Source organism: Artibeus jamaicensis, unplaced genomic scaffold (genome assembly GCF_021234435.1).
Source record: "Artibeus jamaicensis isolate MK-2021 breed Jamaican fruit bat unplaced genomic scaffold, CSHL_Jam_final contig_908, whole genome shotgun sequence".
NCBI lineage: Eukaryota > Metazoa > Chordata > Mammalia > Chiroptera > Phyllostomidae > Artibeus > Artibeus jamaicensis.
In genome coordinates this window covers 7,251,758-7,270,196 of record NW_026522009.1, presented here as the reverse complement: position 1 = coordinate 7,270,196, position 18,439 = coordinate 7,251,758, and the positions used below count along the sequence as shown (strand labels likewise).

The following is an 18,439-nucleotide window of genomic DNA, read 5'->3' as shown; positions in this document are numbered from 1 at the left end:
GGAGAGACTGCCTTTTTTAGCTTCTTGAGGTCACCTATGTTCCTTCAGTCATGGCTCCCCTCTTGCATCTTCAAAACCAGCAATGCTAGCTAGCCTTCTCACATTTCAAATTTCAGTTACTTCTTTTTCCATCATCCTATCTCTTTCACTGACTGCTACTTTTAAGGACACATGTAATGAAATTGGATCATTCTGAATAATTTAAGGTTTATAACCTTAATCATATTTGCAGAGTCTCTTGACATGTAAGGTAGCATTTTCACAGATTTTTATGGATTAAGATGAGTACATCTTTGGGAGGCCATTATGTAGCCAACTATGCCACTTTTCAAAGACAAATATGAAGATAATTTAATTCCAAAGATATTTTTATTCTGAAGATAATTTGTCTTTAATTCAAAAGGCACTTGAAAAATTGGTAATGCCTAAACTGATAAGTTGCATTGAACCAGTTGATTTTTCTACTTTTGATGTCTCACAGGCTTCTCAGACTGATTATTGCAAAAATTTCTCCAGACTTGCTTGTCCTCTAGTTTTCATGTCTTCATAAATAGAACTGTAATAAATCTACTAGCTCAAGAAAGAAACCAGATCATCTTCAACTCTTTCGTTTACCTAGCAATCCATATGAAGTCAGTAAGTCTTTGACTTCCTCCTAAGTAGTTTTCATATCTGTTACTTCTCTCCACTCTTTCTGCTCGTCTCTTTAGCCAATCTAAAGTTACCAGTAATTTATTTCTAGATTGTTGTAGCAGTTTATAGACACTGGCTTCTCTCTACCACTTCAGATTCATCTCCTGGGTTACTGTATAATGAATTTCTTTCAGTCCCCTAAACAGACCACTTTCTCACCTGTGGGCAATTTAATATGTTGTTCCTTTTGCCTAGAAATTTTTTTCTAAATGTACCGCTTCCACATCAAGCATTGTACTCAGGTTAAATATCACTTCACTCAATTATTACCCCACCCTGATATATTCCTGTACATACTCCAAGCAACACTTTTTATTACTTAATTTATTATTATAATTATTATTTTAATCCTCACTGAAGGACATTTTCTTACTGCTTTTAGAAAAAGGAAGGGAGAGAGAGAAACATTGATGCAAGAGAGAAGCATCAATTGGCTACCTCCTGTATGTGCCCTGGCCGGGGATTGCATGTGTCTGGACCCGGGAACCTGCAGTCTAGGCCTGTATCTGGAGTAGGAACTGACCCTGCAACCTTTTGGTTACAGGATGATGCTCCTCCATCCAACTGAGCCACACCATCCAGGGCACCCTTTTTATTTTATCAAACACAATTAGTTGATGAATTTCTGTATTTTCTTCTAGGGTCTAAAGTGATAGTTCTATGAGAAAAAGAATTATATTTCTCCCATTTTTAAAATATCCCCAAATCTTAAACTTAGCAGCTATCGTGTCTGTGGGTCATTGGAATATATAGTCATTAGTGACAGAAGTATTGTTTATTTGGATGAATAATTTTGCTGTGTTTATTAAAATATGACTCACTTTCAGAATCCTACTTCTTTACATGTAAATATGTAAAATATTCTGCAGTAGTAAAAGTTTATCACTTATAAGTCACTTCTCTCCATTTTTAAAAAAGATTTTATTTATTTACTTTTAGAGGGAGGGGAAAGGAAGGAGAGAGAGAGGGAAAGAAACATGGAGAGAGAGAAACATCAAATAGTTGCCTCTTGTAAGTGCCACATCTTGGACTGAATCTGCAAGCCAGGCATGTGTCCTGACTGGGAATTGAACAATGACCGTTCTGTTTGTGGGACGATCGATGCCCAACCAACTGAGCCATACCAGTCAAGGCACAAGTCCCCTATGTATGACATGTCCCCTCAGTTTTAAGTTAACACTCTTCACATTACCAACTGTTCATATATCAGGTGTATTTCTGTATGTGCTCTTGTTTATTAGTTTTCTAAATACTTTGTCTTTCACTTTCAGTGTTTCTCGATCTTGAACTAGTTTCTGAAATGACACTGTTAAGTGGTTTGGTTTTGACTTTGTATATTCTTTTTCTGTATCATTGTCAAAATCAGTCTTTTTTAAATATTATACTTTATTGATTATGCCATTACAGTTGTCTAGATTTTCCCCCCTTTGCCACTCTCTACCCAGCATTCCCCAGTCCCTCAGGCAGTCCTCCCAATCTGGCCACCATCAAAACAATTTCTGTATCCCTGATTCTGTCTCTGTTCTTGTTTGCTTATTTTTTTTTTTAGATTTAACTGTTTGTACATATCTGTTGTTTTGCTATTTTATTGTTCATAGTTTTGATCTTCTTTTTCTTAAATAAGGCCCTTTAACATTTCATATAATAAAGGGCTCGGCTCCTTTAATTTTTTCTTGTCTGGGAAGCACTTTATCTGCACTTTGATTCTAAATGATATCTTTCCTGGGGAGAGAAATCTTGGCTGTAGGTCTCTGCTTCTTGTGACTTGGAACATTTCTTGACAGTCCCTTCTAGCCTGCAGAATTTCTTTTGAGAAGTCAGATGACAGTCTTTTGGGAACTCCCCTTTGGTAACTAACTTCTTTTCTCTTGCTGCTTGTAAGATTCTCTTTATGTTTAACCTTTCACATTTTAATTATGATGTGTCTTGGAGTGGGCCTCTTTGCATCCATCTTGTTTGGGACTCTTGGTGCTTACTGGACTCGTGCATGTCTATATCCTTCACCAAATTAGGGAAGTTTTCTTTCATTATTTTTTCAAATAGATTTGCTGTTTTTTGCTCTTTCTCCTCTCCTTCTGGCACCCCTATCATGTGAATGTTGGACCTCTTGAAATTGTCCCAGAGCTGTTTATACAATCCTCACTTTTTTTGATTCTTCTTTCTTTCTTGTTGTTCTGATTGGTTGTTTTTTGCTTCCTTATGTTCCAAAATCATTGATTTGATTCTTGGCTTCTTCCACTCTACTATTATTTCCCTGTAAATTGTTCTTTATTTCAATAGTTTTAAAAACTTCATTGTTTTTAAAATATTTTATTTATTTATTTTTAGAGAGAGGGGAAGGATAAAGAGTGGGAGAGAAACATCAATGTGTGGATGCCTTTCATGTGTCTCATACTGGGGATCTGGCCTGCAACCCAGGCATGTGCCCTGACTGGGAATTGAACCAGTGACCCTTTGCTTCACAGGCCTGTGCTCAATCCACTGAGCTACACCAGCCAGGGATGTATCCTTCATTTTTGACTGGATCTTTTTTATGTTGTTGAGGTCCTAAGTTCTTTAAGCATCCTTATAACCAGTAGTTTGAATTCTACATCTGCTAGATTGCTTATCTCTGTTTTGTGTAGCTCTTTTTTTGGAGTTTTGATCTGTTCCTTCATCTTGAAGCATGTTTCTTTGTGTCCTTATTGGCAGCCTCCCTATGTTTGTTTCTATGTATTAGGTGGACTGCTTTGACTCTGCTGTCTTGGTAGTGTAGCCTAATGTAGTAGCCTTGATTGCTGTTGGCAGGTCAATGGGAGGGATTTACTCAGGCCAGTCAGCTGCAAGGACAGACTGTGACTGCTTATTGTCAACCTTTGCCCTTTGTGGAGGATCAGTTGTGCAGGGTCGGCGTGGTGGTGCACTGACGTCATCTGTAGCTGTCCATTAGGTGCACTGTTCCTGGGGTTTCCCTGGTGATACAGGCCAAGATCAGTTCTCATGTGTGTTTTGCCAGGAGCCACCCTGCCTGAGTTACAAAGCAATCCGAATGGCTGTGCTGGGCTTGGAGGCCCCAAGCAAAGCCAAGCTGTGAATGTAGGCTGGCTACTGCTAGTGCCAGGCCTGGGGTTCACTGAGGCCAGCTGTTGCTTGTTTGAGACGATTTAGTAAGTTATGAAGCATGAGCCAGAACCAGCATTCATGTGGAAAAACAGCTTAGGTGAGCCTGTTAAGTTGGGTGGGGTAGAGTCTCTGGGTGTCTCGAAGGCAGGTCAAACAGTGATAGCCAGGTTGATGGAGATTTCTGGCTTGTGAGAGGATGGTTTAGAAAGGGGACAATGGCCTCTCTTCTCCTTAATGCCAGATGCTTCAGTTTCTCCCTGTATATCACTGGTGCCTTTCAAGCTGCTACCCTAGTGCTGGATCTCAGAGGGAGTGAGTGTGAGTCTGTGTGTGGGTTCTTTAAGAGGAACTGCTTGGAGCTCTAGCAGTTTTTTCCGTTCATTCAGTCCCCACTGGTTTTTATATAGGGACCTATCTTCTTAGCACTGAAACCCTGGGCTGAGGCACCTGGCGTAGAGCTGGGACTCCGCTCCTGAGATATCTTTCCTGAATTTTTATCCATCACAAGTGGGTGAAGGACCAGCCCATTCCATGTTTGCACCCCTTCTACCAGTCTGGGTGGATGTGGTTTCTTTAATTCCATAGTTGTCAGACTTTTCCATTCACCTTGATTTGTGATACATCTGAGTGATTGTTGTTCTACATTTTAGTTGTAATTCTGATGTGGTTTGTGCAGAGAGGTGAACCATGTCTGCCTATGCTGCCATTTTGACGGGAAGTTGAAGTTTTATCCAAATAAATCTTTAATGATAGCTTTTCCCCCTCAGATTCTTTTCTCCTCAGTCATTGTTTATACTGATTTTTTTTTTTCTTTTAGGTTGTTTCATGAACATGGGCAATATTTTCTGTCGTCACAAGCACCTTTCATTTGTTAGAATAATTTCTGAGGATACTTTGACAAGAATAAGAGAAGGAAAAAATGGGAGGGAAATAGAAGAAAAGGAGTTGGAGAAGAAAGATGAGGGTAGAGAAGTCATGTGCAGGAAAATGAAGTTCATCTATGAGGATTCTTGCAGTTGTACGAATAATTTCTTAAACTACAAATAAGTGCCAACTATGTTGACAGTTCTGTTATCTTTGTAGTTTCGTAAATTGACCCTTTATTATTTTCTACTTCCACTCCCTGAAAGATCTTTACTGTTGAGTTTTTATATTGTATGTGGTGACTCTTCCAGGATCTCCTTTTGTCGTCACTTTCAGAGTACTGGTTGATACTATTATCATGAACAATATCCGTAAAGTAGATTCTCTCCTTTTTCATAAACTTTTTGTGCATTCAGTATCAGGCTAGTATTTTTCTTTTACTACTTTTATAAGCGGAGTCATAGTCTTTAGCCAAAATTTAAAGAACTGCCAAATTCTGTAACTTAAAAAATAGAATCAGAGTGATGTTGAGTAAGATACAACAATAATTTGGCATGATTTGGCTTATTTTCTCCTGTTTCTCTCTACTCCCTCTATAAGTTTAACAAGGAGAATGACTGACTCTCTTAGAGTAGTACTTTCAAACTTGGATGTGCATTTGAATTCCCTTGTGGATCTTATTAAAATATTGATTAATAAACTGATGTAGTAGGTTTGGGATGGATCCAAAATTCTGTATTTCTAAATAATGTCTCCCAGGCAATTCTGGTATAGATAGTTTGTACCCATACTTTGAGTATCAAAAACTTAGATAAGTATCTTAGGAAGCTCATGCTGGGTAACACTTCTGCCAATTTCATTGCCTAGGGAAACATTTGCTTAGTGAAACACTGGCTTCAATCTGAATTCATTATTTAATGGCTTATTTATTGAGATACTATGTGCTAAACACACTGTTAAATGCTGTACATAGTAAGAATGGCTAAGATGCAGTTTTCATTCTAGCCTAACAGAATACTAGGTGAATTCTGAAACTGTAATATTCTGGTTCACCTCCTTATTTCTTAGTTTGATTTTCTTCTGTCTTTATTGATTACTTTTCCTCATTCACTTAAGAATTTTTGTGACTTTCCATATTCCCCAAATTTAATAGTTTGTTTTTTTGTACTTTCTTTACATTCAAACCTTGAGAAAAATATCCCTTTGCATTAGATATCATCTCTGTTTATTTCCCCCAAATTTTCTTTTTAGTGATAAGAAAGTCACATTGGTTTTCTGTTTTCAGATTTCAACTCCTATTTTTTTTATTTTGCCCATTTTTAATTTTTAAGTTTATTTTTATTATATTTTTCCACTACCATATATCCCCTTTATTTATTTATTTTTTTAATCATTTTTATTGTTGTTAGAATACAGTTGTCTCTATTTTCCCACCACCACTTTCCCTCACCCCACCTACTCCCACCCTCAATCCTACCCTGCTTTGGCTTTGTCCATGGGTCATTTATACATGTTTCTTAACCCTTCCCCTTCTTTCCCCCATTATCTCCCTCTGCTCCCCTCTGGTTACTGTCAGATTTTTCTTTATTTCAATGTCTCTGGTTATATTTTGCTTGCTTGCTTGTTTTGTTGACTAGTTTCCACTTATAGATGAGATTATATGGTATTTCTTTTTCATCACCTGGCTTACTTTATTTAGCATAATGCTCTCCAGGTCTTTTCTTTTTATTCTGTTGTGTAATAACTATTTATGTGGTTATATGCATTGCCTGCTCTATTGGTCTTACAAACTTGTATGGAGTTCACTTACTCTACGTGTTTTATTTGATAGGATTTTAATTCCTTCTGTGGTCTCTATAGTAATCTTTGTCTGCGATGCTTAATAAATGCTAGTTTTGTAATTAATTTGATGGTCAAGAAAATTATCCATTTTGTCAACTAACGTCTAATGTTTTAAACCTACTTCTGAAGAAACTGAAATTCTCTCATTTTAAATGCATTTTGGTGGTTTGCCTAGGTCAGGGGCAATATTTATATTAAAGAAGCCTGTTTTCTCTGATTTCCCTCTCTTCTCGGTTGTTAGTCACAAAAATAAAGGTAGAATTTATCTGTTCCTTCTGTTAGATTTCTTTTTTACTCATTTGCCTGTTGTAGTAAAATGAAATTACTATTGATGTCAAATGTTTTCATTTATTTCTATAGTTTGCTATATTGTTTCTTTTCATTGTTTTGTCTTTTAAATTCTGTTCACAGTCTTTCTTTAATATATGAAAGATATCTTTATTGAAAATTCATTTCAAATCTCCTCTTCCAAAAAATTAATTGATAGAAATCATGAATTATTTCAAAACAGAAAAGCAGTAGTTACTTTTTTTCAGGTAGGACATTGGTAAGCAGTGGGAAGGAACCATATCTTGTATTTTTCCTTTTCCAAATATACTTAACTTTTTTGTTTCAGGAGTATATGTTACTTATCAAGCAGTGTGAAAAGTTTGCATTTAACTGACAGAAAGTTAGAGATCCTATGGCAAAATGTAACTTTTAAAAAATAAAAATGAAAAAAAGCCCACAGAATAAATTTAAGAAGTTTCTATAATCGAAAGTTTTAAAACAAAAAAATCTGTTCTATTCTGAAAACAGTTTGGTTCAGTAGATTATGAATTGTTTTTATGGTTTTCTTTAATTTAGGAAGTAAGAAAAGTCACACAAATGTTTCTCATACAGCAAATCGGGGAAAAAATAGGGAATGTGAAAAGAAGGATTTTTCAAGTGGGTCAAAGAAGAACAGTCTTATACCTGAAGAAGTGACTTTGACTGTCACAAGAAGTCATAGAATTTCCAGGCGTCCATCTAGTTGGTGGATGGTAAAATCAGAGCAGAGTAAGTATTTTTTATTTAAATTATGTTCATAAGGAACTCCCCCAAAATTATTCTGTAAGAGGTTTAATGTTGAGTTGTATATACTGTGATTCTCCAAAGGCAATCTTCTTTTTTATAGATTTTATTTATTTATTTTTAGAGAGAAGGGAGTGAGGGAGAAAGAGACAGAGAAAATTATTGATATGAGAAAGAAATATTGATTGGTTGGCTCTCAAATGAGTCCCATCCAGGGACTGAACCAGTAACTCAGGCATGTTCCCTGACTGGGAATTGAACCGGAAACCTTTTGCTTTGTGGGAGGATGCCCAATCAAATAAGCCACACTGGTCAGGGTCAGAAAAAATCTGTTGACAAAGTTCATTAATGGAAATATTAAATCAGTTAATTATAAAGATATTCATTGAGGCTTTATTTTACATGTAAAGTATTCTAGATATAGGGTACAACTATGGAAAAGCAAAGCAAAAACCAAAAAATTTCTTGCTTTCTGTGGTCTTATATTCTCGTATGGGGAAAATCAACAATATAGATAGTAATTCATGAATTGATAGGGTAATAAAAAGAAATAAAGCAGATCAAGAATAGAGATGGGAAATAGATGGTAGGTATGGGGGTAGGTAAGAGGATAGAGCAGAATACTTTTTCCTAAATGGTAGTGATGAGAGTTCATTATAATCTTTTAGATCACATACTTGAAAAAAAGTGAAAGAGGGAACCATGAAAATAATTTAAGGTGAAGTATTCCAGACCAAGGGAACAGTATTTGTGTAGATGCTGATGGGGCATGCTTGGCATGTTTGAGCAATGTGAAGAAGGCCGAGAAGATTAAGCCCTCTTGAGCAAAGAAGACTAAGCTAGGGCAAATGAAGTCAGTGGGGCAGGCTATGGTAAAGTTTAGGTAAAGTATATTGGAAGCTACTGGGAGATTTTAAGCAGTCAAGTGATGTGATTGACTCATCTTTTAAAATTATTGTTGCTATGTAGAGAAGAAACTAGGACTGCAAAAATGGAAGCATGGGCATTAGATTGTAGGAAAGAAGAAATGAAAAGTGGTTGGATTCGTATCTTTTGAAAGTAACTTATAGGAAGTATGAAAGATTAGAGTTAGAAGGAAGAATCTGTGATGACTCAGGGGTTTTTTTTTTTTATCCTGAACTAGAGAAGAATGGAACTCTGTTATTTACTGAGATGAGGAAAGGTATGAGAGAAGCAGATTTGAGAAGGATGTAAAGATTTCAGGTTATAATATATTTATATATCAAAGTAGATATATTGAGGAGATACTCTGATAAATGAGTCTAAAGTTAGGCGGAAGGATCTATATGACATACATTTAATAAGTTATTTATATATAGATGGTATTTACAACTTTGAGGTTGCTTGAAATCCTCTAGTAATATATTATACCTAGCAAAGAAAGAAAGCCAAAGATTGAGTCCTGGGAGAGTTCAGTGTTAGGAGTCAGGAAGGGGAAGGAAGGTCTATCAAATGATACTGAAAATAAGCAATTAGTGAGATTAAAGGAAAATGAGAATTTAGTTATGGAAGTGAAGTAATGGAATCATTAAAGGGTTGAGTGATGAGCTGTTTTAAATACTGCTCATAGCCTGCATTAGATGAGAGTTAAGAATCGACAGAATGGTTTTGGCAACATGGAGGTTGTTGGTTACCTTGATAAAGTGGGATTTTGTGGAATGATGAGGCTTTTGTGGAAGCCTGATTGGAGTGGGATTCAAGAGAGAGTAGGAGGTTAAGGAAGGAAAGACAATTAAATAAAGGGTAATAAACGGTAGATGTGGGGTCAAGGGAAGTTTCATATATATATGAATGATACCAGCTTATGTACTTCTTCAAAATGATCTTGTAGAAAAGTAGAGGATAAATACAGTATCACAGTCCAAGGTGATCTAGTGCACACTACAAGGGTTATTCTTAGGAGCGGGGACAGTATATCATGTAAAAGTAGAGAGGCAGAGTATATGGGGACACATGAAAGTAGGTTGGTAGAGTTGGTGGTGGGAAGATGTCCTCTTCTGACCATATTTGGTCAGTGTTTCTCAGTGAAACGGTAAGCAAGGACATCAGGTGAAAGTGGAAGTGGAAAAGGTAATAATGGAATTTTTAGGATTCCTTACAGGGAAAGGATACAAAGCAAAATCAGAGAAGGTTTAGGCAAAGTCAGAAGGAAATCCAGTTTGAGCTTCCCAGAATCCTCTCTCAGTGGATATATATACTCATGTACAGGAGACATCTCCTCCAGCAGTCAGTTATGGCAGATGTGCGAAATGCTATTCATTAGAGATTGGGAAGGGAATTAGAGATTGAGTACCCAAGGTTTTCTGGGGGCGTAGTCACCTAGGTACCCTTTGCCTAGTAATAGTAGAATTCTAGGCTTCCGGAAGGAAAGCAAGTATTTTGCCTAAACCATATGTTTTGAACAGTTTTTTAGGTACATTAACAATACTAGTCAATGAGGAAATAAAGGGAACTCTTCTGAAATTCAAATTCCAACATGTTGGCCAAGAACTTATTTTGCAAGCAGGCCTTCCTAAGGATAAGATTCTTATGCCTGGTATGCCAACTTTTTTCTGTGCATTATAAAACATTTTTTGTTTTGGGAAAAAAACTTTATTTTAAAGAAGGTGATCATATAAAGATTGGTACATGACAAGGTAACATTTACATATGCAGAAACATGATGGTGGGGCATTTAGATCAATAAGGGAGAGACTAGTATAAATATGGCACTACATCTGTGAGGCCTTGTTGCTGTGAATTTTTAAGTCATTGGGACCCTTGATTAATGAGAGCAAGAAATATTCTGCTGCAGCCTTCTTTGGATTTTGGAGTTATCTGAGTTCAAATTATGATTCCTCCACTTTGGGTAGATTACTTGTTCAGTTTCTCACTCACTCTGAAACCAGTGATTGACAGTACTTCTACCTCATTAAGTTGTTACAAAGATTAAATGACATATAGTTAGTATTAAAATGCTAACTACTACTGTTACTGCTTTGGAGAACTCACCTTTCTGCTTCAGGTTGCCTGAAACTGTACTATGATAAATCTGAGTGTGTACATATGTGGGTAGATAAAAATCCTATAGAGCTTGCATAAGTGCTCTAGAACTCTGAAACTTACCAGAAAAGACTTATGTAGCTGTCCTGAAACAGACGTTGGGTTTCTGATCAAGCAGGGTCCAAAGAGTAGAGGAATAGATCATATAGTTCAAACTTCTTCATCTGGTTGAAGAAGAAATTAAGTCTTAAGTCCAGAAAAAGCAGTATGACTTACCCTTAAAGTCATAGACTTTTGTGCTAGAAGTGGAAAACATTAGAACCTATGTGTTCTGACTCTTGGTTTCTTGCTTATTTCACTAGTCAAGCAACCAAGCTGCTTGTAGTGTAGAAACATTGAGTGCCCACTGTGAGGCAGGAATGGTGTTAGGCAGTGCCAGGACTAGGATCAGGCAAGTGAGAAACTTAGAATGGGAAATTTAAGGAGGCACTTGGTGTCAGGGTAGAATGAATCAGGGTAGGTATTTGCATGACTGAGAGGGAGCACCTTCTTAATTTTTCCACTTTAGTTAACAATATTTTTTACGTATGTTGAGTACTTTTTAAGGTCTACTAGAGAGTAGACCTTAAAATGATTACCAGAGGGTAATCATTTCACAAATTGTTATGTTGTGTACATTAAATTTATACAATGTTATATATCAATTATAACTCAATAAAATTGGAGGAAAAATAATTTTTTTCAGCGTAGGCTACTCTTATTTTACCAGGCTTGCCAATAGCGTTAGGCGCTGGGAATGTAAAGATAGGTAAAAGACAAAAATCTTGGTTTCAAGGAATTGTCAATCTGCTGGAGAGATAAGTACATTATCAGATTGTTGAGAGTTTACCTAATTTAGGCTTGGAAATTAGGGAAAGAGTCTGGGAGGATAAATTAGGAGTTGTTGAAGTGATTGGATGAAGTGAGGAGGAAGGATGGAATGTTTCAAGCATGTACAGAGATCAGAAGCTCAGAGCTTGACCTTTTAAGAAATTATTTTATCAGAATTATCTGGAGGGATTGTTAAAACACAAATTATGGGTCCAACTCTTGAGAATTTCTGATTTAGTACTTTAAGGGGAGGCCTAAGAATTTGCATTTCAAACAAATTTCCCAGGAAGTGCTGATCCTACTGGTTTAGGAACGACCCTTTAAAAATCATGCAAAAAAAGTTCAGGATCTCTGGCTTTTTGTTTGTTTGGAGGGGAGTGTTGAAAATTGTGGTTAATGAACTAAGCACTCTGGATGTAGAAAAAAGTTAGTATTGAAAATATTTGGATTTAATTCTTAAGCTATAGATAATCACTAAAAGATTTTAAGCAGGGTTGTAATGATCTTAACTTGTGTTTTCCAAGGATGTCTTGAATCACTGTGAGGAATGGACTAAAGAATAGGAGATTAATTAAGAGGCTATTTTAATAATCCAGATAAGAAATGATGAGAGTCCCTGCTACTGACAGGCAAGAGAGCTTGAGAGAGGCAGATTTGAGGTATTAAGAAAGAACTGAGAGGGTTTAGGGATGGATTGTGAATAGCGGCAGGAGTCTTGGGTGACTAGGATTTCTGATTTAGGGTAGATAGTTGTACTTTTCATTAATATAGGAATTAAAACCAGAAGGGCAGACTTGGGGAGAGAGGTAGGTAAAGATACCAGCATATATATAGTAATTAATAGGTCCCTCAAAGAAAGTACAGAGTGAGAAGCTGAAGCTGGAACCTTGGGGAATACCAGTATCTTAAGGGTGGATAGAAGAGTAGTGGGCAGAGCCAGAGAAGATAAACTGAAAGAGTTTCATGCATGAATCATAAAATGGAAGAACTGCCTGATTTATTATTTTAATTTGAAAACAAATGTAGTCTATGAGATTGGTGTGTGTGTGTGTGTGTGTGTGTGTGTGTGTGTTTATATGTAAATATAAGTAATATTACTATTTTTTAAAAATTATTATTCAAGTATAGTTTTCTGTCTTATACTCCCATCCCAGCCCCCGCCCCCCAGTGCTCCCTACCTCCCTCCCATTTCCACCCGCACTTACTTTTTGTCCACGTGTCCTTTATACTTGTTCCTGTAAATCTTTCCCCTTTTCTTCTGAAATTCCCTCCTCTCTCTCCTCTGGTCCCTGTCAGCCTGTTCTCTATTTCAGTGTCTTTGGTTATATTTTGCTTGCTTGTTGTTCTGTTGTTTAGGTTCCTGTTAATATTAGTATTTCAATAAGCCACATTATCTGGATAAATTTTATGCTAACTTTAAGTTATCATTGATTCTTTTAGGCCTTGTTTATAGCAATTCTTCAGTAAGAAATGAATTGTCAGTACATAACAACGGTGGGCAAAAACCTGCTGAAAAATCAAATCAATCATCTAAGAATATTGGGAAAAAACCTGTTCCATTTAAAGGGAAGAAGAGAGCTAATTCAGGCCACTCAAGAGCACAGAAGATTTTAAATGCAAAAGTTTCTAGAGGAATTATTGACCATGATGAAACTTCTGGTTCTTCCCAGAATGAGTCTTTGGAATGTGATGAGGCAGACATGGATAAGAAGAAATATCTTGATCATCTTGGGTAATGTCTGTTATTTTTTACAATATGGTTATTTTTGTTGTTTCGTCTATAGTTGATCATTTATAGAGAGGCATTTTATCTGCCCATCTGAGAAGCACTTTATCTGCCCTTCCATTTTAAATAATAGCTTTGATGGAGAGAGTAATCTTGGATGTAGGTCCTTGCCTTTCATGACTTGGAATATTTTTTTCTAGCCCCTTCTTGCCTGCAAGGTCTCTTTTGAGAAATCAGCTGACATTCTTATGGGCACTCCTTTGTAGGTAACTCTCTCCTTTCCCCTTGCTGCTTTTAGGATTCTCTCTTTATCTTTGATCTTGTAACTTGATGATATGCCTTGGTGTGTTCCTCTTTGGGTCCAACTTCTTTGGGACTCTCTGGGTTTCCTGGACTTCTTGGGAGTCTGTTTCCTTTACCAGATTTGGGAAGTTTTCCATTATTTTTTCAAATAAGTTTTTAATTCCTTGCTCTTGTTCTTCTCCTTCTGGTACCCGTATGATTTGGATGTTGGAGAGCTTAAAGTTGTCCCAGAGGTTCCTAAGTCTCTCCATAGTTTTTTGAATTCTTGTTTCTTCATTCTGTTCTGATTGACTGTTTATTTCTTCCTTTTGTTGCAAGTCATTGATTTGAGTCCAAGATTCCTTCCCTTTGCTGTTGGTTTCCTTTATATTTTGCTTTATTTCATTTTGTGTAGCCCTCACTTCTTCCTTCATTTTGCGACAGAGCTCAATAAGTTCTCTCAGCATCCTGATTACCAGTGTTTTGAATTCTGCATCAGATAGGTTGTCTATCTCCTCATTGCTTAGCTCTTTTTCTGGAGTTTTCATCTATTCTTTCAGTTGGGCCACATTTCTTTGTCTCAGCGTACCTGTTATGTTGTAAAGTAGTAGAGCCTTAGTTATTTTCCGAGGTGGGGCAACCCTCTTTGTTGCATTGTGTCGCTGTCTATGGTGGAGGGGTCAGAGAGGAAATGATGCCGCTCACTTGCTCTACTCCCACTTTCCATCAGACTCTCCTGTGACACTGGGAGTTTCTCCCACTGTGGCAACCCCTGCAGTATTGTGCAGCTAGAGGTTTTGAGTCTTTAGTTTCCTCTTCAGCCAGCCCTACCTCACTAGTGGGGTCCACCGCCTTACTGCATGTCTTCTCTCCTAGGCTGCCCATCTCCACCCCTCCAACTGGTCTGGAAGCATGTTTCTTTAACTCCTTGGTTGTCAGAGTTCCATGCAGTTTGATTTTTTGGCACTTCTGGTTGTTCATTGTTTTTAAATTGGTTGTTATCCTTCTTTGGTTGTGCAAGGAAGTGAAGCATTTCTACCTATGCCTCCGTCTTGGCCAGTACTCCAAAATATTTGATTTTTACAATTAGAAATACATCATAATACTTCTCCTCCTAAGATGATAATAGTTGACATATTTTGAGTGCTCATATCATGTGCCAAGGACTTGTTAGGTGTTTTCGGTAAATTCTTATTTTTAAAAAAATACCTGTGTTTTTTCAAGAAGAAATAGTATATGAAGAAATGTAAACAATTACAAACTTGTCATTTTTATAGAGTTACAGGAAGCTCAAAAGATGAGGATGGTTTTATGACTGCACAAAATGTTCATCTAAAGTCTCAGAGCAATGGACATCCTTGCAAGACACCAGTAGAGTCTGACTCTGATTCTAGAGAGCCTAAGACTTTAGTTTTGGAAGGAAGGTATGCATGTGCCCTAAGGATCATGGGATTTACTTACTATGTTAATTACTCATTGGTGTGTAACAAATTACCTCAGAGCTCAATGATGGCTTGCAAACATTTATTGTTTCATAGTTTCTGTGAGTCAGAAACCTGGGAGAAGCTTAGCTGGCTAGTTCTGATTCAGGGATTCTCTTGAGGTCTTACTTTCAAGATATCTGTGTGCTCTGAAGGCTTGACTGGAAAAGGTGGATTTACTTACAAATGATACACTTACGTGGCTATTAGGTGGAGGCCCCAGTTTCTTGTAATTTGGTTTCTCTGTGTGGCTGTTCAATATGGCAGCTACTTCCTCACAAAGCAAGTGTTCTAAGAGCAAGTGTGACAACAGTGGAGGTCATAGTCCCTTTTAATGTCTCCAAAGTTGCACACTGTCATCTTCACTTTATTCTATTTGAAAGAAAGCACTAAGTTTAGACCACATTCAAGGAGAGGGCAAATAGGCCCTGCCTCTTGAGAGGGGGAATATCTAAGAATTTGTGGATATATAGGTTGGGGCAAAAGTAGGTTTATAGTTGTTCATATGGAAAATAATTAATAAATAATAATACAAAATAAGCTGTATTTGCATACTCACAACTGTAAACTTACAGTTGCTTTACTCTGTATGTTTAAAGCAAGCACACTCAATGAACAAACCAGATTAACCTACTCTTACAATATCTGAAGCCCTAGACCCTTTTTAAAAATGAAGAAATGGTAAATTATAGCAGATTCTCAGACTTAAGGGATGGCTAAGATTTCTTTATTATTTGGTAGGTTAAGTCTACTAGGCCTTTTAATACATTCATAATAGGAAGAAAGGGACCTAGGCTGAGATAAACTAAATAATCTCTGAATGATTTCTGGACTATATGTTAAATTACATTTTTTGGTGGTAGTTTTTTTTAAAGCTGATTTATATATAATATTCTTATAATTTGATTTTTATTGAACTGTGTTATTTGATATGACTTAAATTTGTAACTCTGACCTATGAGTTAGTTTAAAATGCTATAAAATTCAATATCATGTTCGATAGTTATAGAATTAAATTGTAGATTCTTTGTTTTATGCAGTAAGTAAGTATATTCTTGATCTATAAACATCACTGTTGGTTTTATAAGTAAGAAACCATTGTCAGTTTTAGGGGGAAAATGACCTTTAAGGTATTGTGTTGGTGAAAAAGTCCATTTAGTTTTTTCTGTAAATTAAAAGACATTATTCATTTTCACCAAGAACATTATTGATTGGGATATTTTGAGTATGTCAGCTGTCTCCCAGGTGGTATAATGTTGACTGTTCTCAATTGATGTCTTGATTTGATCACTATCAACTTCAACTGGTCTACCTGACTGTGGAGCATCATCTAGCTAGAAATCTCCAGAATGAAACCTTGTAAAGCATTTTTGACACATTCTTTCAGTCACAGCCCCTTCTCCATACACTGCACAATCCTTTTTTGCATTTCAGTTGACTTCACTGAAATATAAAGACTTCACTGAAATATTAACTTCTATTGAAATAATAAAGCATTGTGTACTGAAAATATTGTGTATATTCTTCTGTCTTCAATATTAAAATAGCTATATGATTCACCAGTTTTGATAAGTATTTTTTAAATGTACACTGTTATGACAGCAGTCACAATACATGTAACAAAATTGTTTCAGATGAGTTAAAACAACTAAGCACTAATAGAGCCATCTTATGAGAAGAAACTAAACAAACTTTCTGGCCAACCCAATAGATAATTAGATATATGTATTATACAAAGCACCAATTCCATGATTTGCTCTTTTTCCTTTTTTTTCTTAAGTGGACCTTCTAGGCTCAAGAATTACTTAATGTCTGGAAAGAATAGTTCAGCTATAGGTGATGAGGAAGTTCAGGAAAGTTCAGGTAAGTTATTGTATATTTTTTACTGTCTTGATTTTTACAGGATCATGCATATGGAATTAGGTGGGCTGTGTTTTATTTAAATGAACATCAATGGCAAATGTTTATTGAATATTTACTCTTTAAGAGCCTTGCTATATGTTTAGAGATTTGTGAGATCTTATATCTAGGTGAGAGAAGGAAGGAGACAAGACAGAGAATGAGGCTTTCTTTGAAGTAGGATATAATGAAGTAATTGGCAGTTAAGATATCTACTCTAACATAATGGTATATAAATGAAACAAAATTAGTCAGGTATTGGTGATGGGTATATCATATTCTTTATACTATTTCCTCTATTTTAAATATGTATAGCTCACATTTATCAGTGTTTAATAATAGAAGTGTTTTGGATCTTAATTTAGAAATTTTGGGATTTGGCTTTTGGAATTAGAAATATGGCATAGGAACTTAAACTCTTATTTATATTGGCTTGCGGTAAAATTTGTTTCCTTATATGTTATTTCACCTAAAGTAACTTTCTAAGACCCTGTTGATAACATTAAGTTAGGAGTTACTTCAGTGACTCCATGCATATTCCACCAGCAGTTCTTTCAGTATTTCTTTTTCTCTCTGGTTCAGGATGTAGTCTAGGATTGTGGATTGTATTTCACTTTCCTGTCCCTTCAGTTTTCTTAATAAGGAATAGTTTCTTAAGCTTTTTCTAACTTGAGAAAGTACAGGCTTTTCATTCTTAAGCATGACCTTCAACCTGGGTCTGTCTGGTGTTTCCTCATGATGAGATGCTGTCCATGCATTCTGTAGAAATATCTGCAGAAATGATGCTGTGTTTTTTGCACGTCACGTTAGGAGGCTCAGTGTTGACCCATCTCCTACTGGTGATGTTAGTCTTGACCATCTGTTCAAATTATAGCCATATTTATTTACCTAAAGACACAGTTTTTGTCTTTCATAATTGATAAGTGTTTTATAGTGCAGTGTCCTGATACTGTTTTAATAACTTGTTCCTTTTCAAACTTTCACACCAATCTTGGCATCTGTTAAGACTCCCACTTGAATTATCAGCCATTAATGATACCAAATTATTTTCAGTTTCTATAATTCCTTTAGTAATTAGTTATATTCCATAAAAATAGGTTTTTTTAACCTCTTCCCCATTTATTTATTCATTATATGGTTACATTATTATGGACTACTACTGGGTTCCTATTTTATTCAGATAGGTTATAATCTTCATCATTTATTCTGATACTCAAATTATGCCACATTTGGCTAATGGGTATCCTTTGAACTGGTTCTTATGTCCTTTAGTCATGTTTCTATCATGTTTTGAATATTGTTTTTGTATTTTTTTATTTTATTGTTTGTATTTTTCTGTATTTTATAGTAAATTTTAAGGACCCTGTCTTAACTCTGGAATAAGTTATTTCTCCTAAGGAACCGGTTTCGTTTAGTAGAGGATGGCATGTAGAAGCTTATATCTGGGTGCTTGGTGTGCTCGTTGTTTTTAGGATATCATCACTGCTAGGCTCTTTTAGTGGACTGAAATACAAAGTAGTTTCACAACCATATGTCTACATTGTATATACACAAGTATCTATATTTATTTCTGTATTTATATTTAGAAATCATCGTTTCATATCAGTATATCTGATCCCAGTCC

At 36.1% G+C, this 18,439-nt stretch overlaps 1 protein-coding gene across 5 annotated transcripts in view; it reads left to right on the top strand.

The window, feature by feature from the left end:
• The window catches only part of CENPC (centromere protein C), a 67,097-nt gene that overhangs the window by 24,889 nt on the left and 23,769 nt on the right, over window positions 1-18,439 (top strand). For 2 of the 5 annotated variants that reach the window (XM_037150032.2, XM_037150030.2), the window contains exons 9-12: window positions 7,348-7,539; window positions 12,868-13,159; window positions 14,713-14,859; window positions 16,697-16,779. In XM_037150032.2, coding sequence (XP_037005927.2) covers window positions 7,348-7,539; window positions 12,868-13,159; window positions 14,713-14,859; window positions 16,697-16,779 — 714 coding nt within the window. The remainder of the gene's footprint in view (window positions 1-7,347; window positions 7,540-12,867; window positions 13,160-14,712; window positions 14,860-16,696; window positions 16,780-18,439) is intronic. The other 3 variants (XM_037150031.2, XM_053655009.1, XM_037150033.2) reach the window with 3 other exon arrangements.